The sequence below is a fragment of the Elephas maximus genome, chromosome 13 (genome assembly GCF_024166365.1).
Source record: "Elephas maximus indicus isolate mEleMax1 chromosome 13, mEleMax1 primary haplotype, whole genome shotgun sequence".
NCBI lineage: Eukaryota > Metazoa > Chordata > Mammalia > Proboscidea > Elephantidae > Elephas > Elephas maximus.
In genome coordinates this window covers 99,136,436-99,144,082 of record NC_064831.1, presented here as the reverse complement: position 1 = coordinate 99,144,082, position 7,647 = coordinate 99,136,436, and the positions used below count along the sequence as shown (strand labels likewise).

The window sequence follows — 7,647 nt, the reverse complement described above, 5'->3', positions numbered from 1 at the left end:
GATCATAACATATTATGGATAACATTGGGAAGAATGGGAATTCCAGGCACTTAATTGTGCTCCTAAGGAACCTTTACATAGATCAAGAGGCAGTTGTTTGAACAGAACAAGGGGCTGCTGTGTGGTTTAAAGTCAGGAAAGATGTGCTTCAGGGTTGTATCCTTTCACCATATTTAATCTGTTTGCTGAGCAAATAATCAGAGAAACTGGACTATATGAAGAAGAACGGGGCATCAGAATCGGAGGAAGACTCATTAACAACCTGCATTATGCAGATGACACAACCTTGCTTGCTGAAAGTGAAGAGGACTTGAACCAGTTACTGGTGAAGATCAAAGACTACAACCTCCAGTATGGATTACACCTCAACATAAAAGAAAACAAAAATCCTCACAACTGGACCAATAAGCAACATCACGATAAACGGAGAAAATATTGACGTTGTCAAGGATTTCGTTTTACTTGGATCCACAATCAACACTCATGGAAGCAGCAGTCAAGAAATCAAAAGACGCATTGCACTGGGCAAATCTGCTGCAAAAGACCTCTTTCAAGTGTTAAAAAGCAAAGATGCCACTTAGAAGACTAAGGTGCACCTGACCCAAGCCACAAGCCATGGTGTTGTCAATTGTCTCACATGGATGCGAAAGCTGGACGATGAATAAGGAAGACCAAAGAAGAACTGACACCTTTGAATTGTGGTATCTTTGTTTTCTTCCACAATTGTTTTGGTTTTCCCCTGTCTGGAGGGCACTTGTGTGTGTGTGGTATGCTTTAAACTTTCACACAATGAAGAATTCTCCTATCCCCCATGCCAGGACCGTTCGCTTTGAAGAACTATGCTCTAGATGCTCTCTCAGGGTGATTTCTTACACCTCTTCTACCTTCCAAACTTCTATTTTTAGCCCACGCCTCTTTCCTGGGACCTATATTTCCAGATAGAGTCCCCCTGGTGGTGCAAAAGGCTGATGCATGCCATTGCTAGCTGAAAGGTTGGAGGTTCAAGTCCTCCCAATGGTGCCTGGGAAAAAATCCTAACAATCTACTTCTACAAAATCGGTCCATTGAAAACCCTGTGGAGCACAGTTCTACTCTAACACACATGGGTTTCTACTAGTCGGAGTTGACTCACCAGCAACTAGCTTTATATCCAGATACCCACTGGGCATATCTATTCTATCTTCCCCAGGCTCTCAGAAAATCATCACCCTTCCCACCATATACCTCAAGAAATGGCACCACCATTTCTCAGACTGCACTGCCCAAACTCAGTCATCTCCAGGACAGAATCTTGGTTGTCCCTGGTATTCATAGTTAGCCCCTCATTTTTCCTTATATCTTCTCTACCATCCCTACTGAAAGTCAGTTGCCTCTGTTCCCTTCTCTCTGACAGCATTGTGGTTCCTTCCTGATATGCATCACGATTAATGATTATTTAGTTACTCATTTGTTTTATTGTTTGTGGCTCTTTTCCACCACCACTTCCCATACTACAGATTGCAGTGACCATGTCTTTCTTATTATATCCCCAGTACCTAGCACAATGGTTGAAATTTAGTGTTTAATAGTTGCCATGTGAAGATGAACTGCAAGCTTTTCTCACATGGATTCCTGCGAAAATTTCCTAATTGGTCCCTTTGTCTCTACTTGCCCACCTGCCCCAAATTCCAGACTTAATCCTGTAACCAGGTGATCTTTCTAAAAGACAACCCTGACCCTTACTCTCTGAGTGCTGGCAGGCTGCACTGTGGATCTGGGCAGGACTAGAAGGTCTCCAGTGAACGGTTGAATCTCCTCCCCTGCACTCTCCCAAATGTGGAAAGCAGCACTGCCTATCCTCGCTTCTTATTATTCTCTGACAAAAAAAGGTCTAGCTGCCAAATAGTCCATGATGTCATTGGTTTCCCCCTTGGATTGAGCTACTTTTCTACAATGCAAATCTGTGAGGCACATAACAAATACTGCTCAATAATAATTGCTTAACAAATTAACATGAGTTCTGTTTCAAACCTGTGGCTTGTGAGATCTTTGGTACCCTAGTTGGGGGTCCAAGGTGGATGGTGCTGTCTATGTAGAAAGAAAAGAGCCAGAAGGATTTACTTTTCACTCAGGGCCTCTGGGCCTCTGCACCATGAGCATGCTCTGTCCACTGGAGGCTGTCAGAAGTGGCCCCCTTCCCCTGCTTACTATGGAAACCAATGCCAGGACAGGCCTCTCCTCCTTTCCTAAGCCTGTCTGCCAAGAACGGCCTATCCCACAGCTGTTTAATCTGTTCCACATTATAGTTTGGAATAACCAACCAGCAAACTGTCTACTCCAGAAAATTCTTCATATACTTTCCATATACTTGCTGCATCCCTGAAGCTTCTATTTACAGAATCTTGATTTAAAGAATATCCTTTTCTTAGTTTCTTTGGGGAGATACTATCGTAAGTATCAGGCTTCTGCTTCTAAGCTGCTGCTCCTGAGAAGACTAATTGCCCAGATCAAAAAGGGCAGTCTCGTGGATACCGAGCAAGTCTAATTTATCCCCAACACTCTTGGAACATCGCTGGAGGTCCAGCCCCAAATCTTGACCCTTGGGTTTAAGCATTTGTGCATACCTCATGAGCACTGGTTTCCTATTCTTTCCCATAATGTCAGCTGTCATTTTCCTTATAGTTTTGAATTCTTGCATCTTTAGTTTATGGGTTGGCACCTTATTAAGTAGCTACAAAATCCTTCCCATGGCACATGTGCACGTGTTTTCTCCCCTTAAGCGCTATCCTAAGCTTTACTTTGTTTCCCCATCTTATTGAATTTTCTTCTTATTGGGAAATCGAGCATCTTCATCAGATCTTTTCCTGGGAAGAAAATAACAGTACCAAGGTATAGTTGGGCTTCAAGGGAGAGTAGCACCAGAGATTTACTCTGTACCTGATTTCAAAATTGAGAATCAGTTTTGAGGCTTTAATCTCTCCTAAAATAATCCCTATGTGGTTCTAATCCACAGGGTCTGTAAGAAGTGAGGTGTGAAATGAGCTGTGGCAGAGGTGCGGGTGTACTCTCCAGCATAGCGTCGGTGACCTCACCAGAATGAGGTCCAAGCAGGAACTCAATTATCCAGTCCTGCTCCAGGCAGCTACTCAAGCCTAAGGAGCTTTCTAGTTGAAGATCTGCTATCCCACTTCAGTAATAACTGATTTTTGTAACAGCTGTGCCCAAGCTTGCAATTTGATTTCATCAATTTGCTAAATCTAGGAGGGTAAACTGTGAGGATGTAGTTTTAATAAATTTGCATCAGCAGAAATTATGGCCCATGGTGAGAAATGAGCTGAGATTTAAATAATAGGCTCAAACGTCCTAATTTTTAAGACATTAAATGAACTTAATATTTAATTCAAATAATTAGAAAAATATAAAAATCCAAACTAAAGAAAGAAGAGGAAAATTAATGGAGGTTAAAGTATTATATTTAAGAAGCATAAGAGCAAAAAATCTATACAAGCACCATTCTAAAAAACAAAGAAATAAAGGTATATCATACTTCTGTAAGATATATTCAAGAAAATGTTAGAAATTTATAAATTAAAGAAGAAGCTAAGTGCAAAAAAAACAACTAAAACAGATCTGTATGATATGTAGGAATTATACTCGTGATGTGGGTGGCTAAGAAGTCCTGTTGGAGGAACCCATGGAAGAGTGCTTCTTCTAAAGGTGACACGTGTGAAAGAAAACCCAACGATAAGAATGAGACAGCACAATACACAGTAATGTGCCTCATAACATCCGTTCAGGCAATGTCCAACCACATATCTGACCCTAGCCCCATAAAGTTATAATAGAGCTCAGAAATCTTGATAGGAGAGCCAGACATGGCAGATTTAGGCATATCACACTGGACAATCACCACGATCCTCAAAAACAGAGAAAAACAAACTGTTAAAGGATGGGATCCACTGAAAACTACAATGCTAATGAAAATTGGAGAGGGACTTATATCAGACATAAAGAAATTGGTAATGATGTGGACTGAGGACCAAATACAAAAGCAATCCCTCTCACCACATTGACCATCACTGCTAAGGCACAATGCTTGTTCAAGATGCGTAAAGAAAAACCAAGATCAGACTGTGATATCAAGTCTATTGCTTGCTCTGGGTGGTTCAAGCACTTCAAACAACATTTTTTGCTGTTTAATGTGAAAGTAAATGGTGAGTCTGTGAGTGCTGATTCAAAGGCAGCAGAAGAATTTGTTGGAATCTTTGATAAAGTATTTGTAGAGGGAGGTTATTTTCCCCATGAAATTTTTAATATGGACAAAACCCACTTATTCTGGAAGCAAATGCCTGAAAGGACCTTCATCCATAATATGGTGTACACACAATGTCCCAATCACATAACATCCTATTTCATAGGACATATTGGGGATCTTAAGCGATGCATGACTGTAAATAAATAAATCTACTTGAGAAATAATAAAGTGAGAAATGAGGAAGGAGATATAACCAAGTTAAGAGAGGACTGTAGATATGTCAAGACATATTTTAAACAAGCTTTGGGTTTCAGGTGACAATAGCCAGACCTGAGATAGCATATTTAAGAGGAGCCGCTGATTTGAGGAAACTCAGCAAGGGCTGAAGGACAAAACTCAGCTCAGACCGAAGATACTGATCAATCTCAAGAGCCCTAGTCCCAGGGGCTTCAACGCAGGCCCCTTTTTTCACGGATACGCCCTTGGAGTGTCAGCTTCATCTTTGCCCACTGCCGATGGGTTTTCAGCACTTGGGAAACAAGACCATAAATATGTTCATCTTCTACCTTTGAACATGTGAGAGAGACTGACACATATCTATGCACCCCACATCTAAAAACAATATGAGGAAGGCCTTGGGTGAAGCTCCCAAAGGTGGGACCATTCAGGTGCTGCCAGAGGGTGGGAGTGGGATCATCTGAGAAGGTAGGAGCATCCACATGAACACAGAGTGGAGGTAGAAGTAATCAGGGGTGGGAGTGTTTTGGGCAAACAAGGAAAAATACATTAGCATACAAGCTTGTGCTAATAAATATGACAATCTTTGTATTATAGGAACTTATGGAAAAGTCGAAATGAAATAAATGTAACTCAAAGGAAATGGAAAACCAAAATCAATGACCATTAAAACACTAAGGGTTAGTAGCTTATTATCTCCAAAAACGTTCAGTTTTCACATGGCCTGATAGAGAATGACTTTAATTACATTCTGTGTTTCTCCTTATAATGCCTCTGGTTTGCTAGGGACAACATCAATTTTTATTGGTGTTTCTCAGGATTCCAATCTCAGACACCCTCCTCACAGTTTATACAGTTTCTTGGGCAATCCCGAATGCTCCCTTGGTTTAAATTATATTTATGATAGCCAAGTTTACACAACAGCATAGACTTTTCTCTAGGACTTTTGTATCTAACTTGATTCTGGTGGAATTCTGGTTGAACATTTATTCCCGTTGAACATTTCCTGAGAAACTTGACCTCAAGTCTCTCAAAAGCTTAAGTTATCTTTCCCCATACACCTGCCTCTTCTCCAGCGGCCACCCGCCTTGGCCCCTACCCCCACCTCTCTAGCCCAAACAGGAAATCTGAACTCATTCTTGCCATCTTGCTAGTGGAGGTCTCTAGCCTCTTCCCTGGCACCACTGCAAGACCGCCCCTTCGGGCTCGGCCCCGCCCCGCCCCTTTGGCTCTTGGCCCGGCCGAGGGCCCCCGCCCCGCAGCCTGCAGACGCGCAGGCGCGCTCTCCCGCTCCGCCCCGGCTCTCCGCTGCGGAAGGCGCCGCGCAGTAGCGCGCACTTCCTCTCCAGGAGTCCGCAGAGGGAGCGCAGATCCTAAGAGCTCCGGGACGCAGAGGCCCTGCCCTTGTCAGACAGAGCAGACATGTCGGAACAAAGTAAGGATCTGGGCTACTCCAGGTTTGCAGCCGAGGCTTCCCATGCCGAGGTGTGCATTAGCCCTGGGGTCCCCATGGAGGGTCCGCCGCCAGCCTCTCAGGCCGCCACCCTCGGAGAGCCGCAGAGCCTCCCTTTTAGCCCGATGGACGCCCCCCAGGCTTCGCCTTCGCCCCAGGCCCTAAGCGACGAGGGGGACATGAGGGCTCTGTTGCTGGAGGAGGAAGAAGACTGCGCCTGCCAGGCCCAGAGCGCGGCCCAGGCCCAGCCAGGCCTGGCGCCACCGACCCCTGCTCAGCTGGTGCAGAAGGCTCACGAGCTCATGTGGTACGTGCTTGTCAAGGACCAGAGGAAGATGGTCATCTGGTTCCCAGACATAGTGAAGGATGTCATCGGAAGCTACAAGAAATGGTGCAGAAGCATTCTCAAACGCACCAGCATCATCCTCGCCCGAGTGTTCGGGCTGCACCTGAGGCTGACCAACCTGCACACGATGGAGTTCTCGCTGGTGAAGGCGCTGGAGCCGGAGGAGCTGGACAGGATGGCGTTGAGCAACCACATGCCCATGACAGGTCTCCTGCTGATGATTCTTAGCCTCATCTACGTGAAGGGCCGCGGTGCCAGAGAGAGCGCGGTCTGGAACGTGCTGCGCATCCTGGGGCTGCGGCCCTGGAGGAAGCACTCCACCTTTGCGGATGTGAGGAAGGTCATCACGGAGGAGTTTGTTCAGCAGAATTACCTGAAGTACCAACGCGTTCCATACGTTGAGCCACCCGAGTATGAGTTCTTCTGGGGCCCCAGAGCTTGCCGTGAAATTACCAAGATGCAGATCATGGAGTTCCTGTCTAGGGTCTTTAAGAAAGACCCCCAGGCCTGGCCTTCCCGGTACAGAGAAGCTCTCCAGGAGGCCAGAGCCCTGCGGGAGGCTGAGACCATTGCCCACGCCTTCCGCAGCAGTATTTCCGAGGACTAGCAAGGTCGGGAGGCAGATTGATTGATCTGACCCTCACCAGTGCTGTGGAGGGGTGGGGGGCGTTAGAGTATTCAGGATTTACAGTGCAGTGTTTCACGTGTAACTTTCAGTTTTCAGTACAGTGCTTTTATACCATTTAATGCAATGTTGTATTCATTGGGGTATATTTGCTAGCGTTTAGGATTTATGCATGTTTGCTTATAAGTAAGCTTGCTTCATGCTTTCTCTCTTGTGCTACCTTTCTTGGGTTTTTGTACCAGAGACGTGCTAAACTTGTGAAATACATTGAGAAATTTTCCATCTTATTCTTTTATATGGAAGAGATGATGTATATTGGGATTAAGACTGCTCATGGAGAGTTTTGAAGAACTCTCCAGTAAAGCTGGCCAGACCAAGAGAAATGTCAAGGCCCCTCTCTGTCCTTGCTGGGCACAGGAAATACATCTGTGGGGAGTGGGAGTTCAGTGATTTGAACTGAAGTGGTCTCAATGTGGGTAGTTGGCACACTTTACTGAAAACAAGTACAGTCCCACCATCAGTAAACATTAAAGATCTTGTGATACAATCATTTTTGGAAAAGTGTCCTTTATATATGTTTTAAACAAAGTAGTATTGTTGGTAATGAGACAGCATTGTCAGTTTTACAAAATGTACAGACACAACTTGCTCAGCTAATAGGGTATAAAATCACTACTCATCATTGTCATGAGTCTGTGAAGCTTAGTTTTATTTTTTATGTAACTCACATGTTCGTTTCAGAAACTGACAAA

General features: G+C 44.5%; 1 protein-coding gene across 1 annotated transcript; it reads left to right on the top strand.

Annotated features, from left to right (window-relative positions):
- The first annotated feature begins 5,773 nt into the window (after window positions 1-5,773).
- NDN (necdin, MAGE family member) lies at window positions 5,774-7,439 on the top strand. The gene has a single exon (XM_049852618.1). It carries the CDS (start codon window positions 5,894-5,896, stop codon window positions 6,875-6,877), a length of 984 nt encoding a protein of 327 aa, XP_049708575.1. The 5' UTR covers window positions 5,774-5,893; the 3' UTR covers window positions 6,878-7,439.
- Window positions 7,440-7,647: the final 208 nt, after the last annotated feature.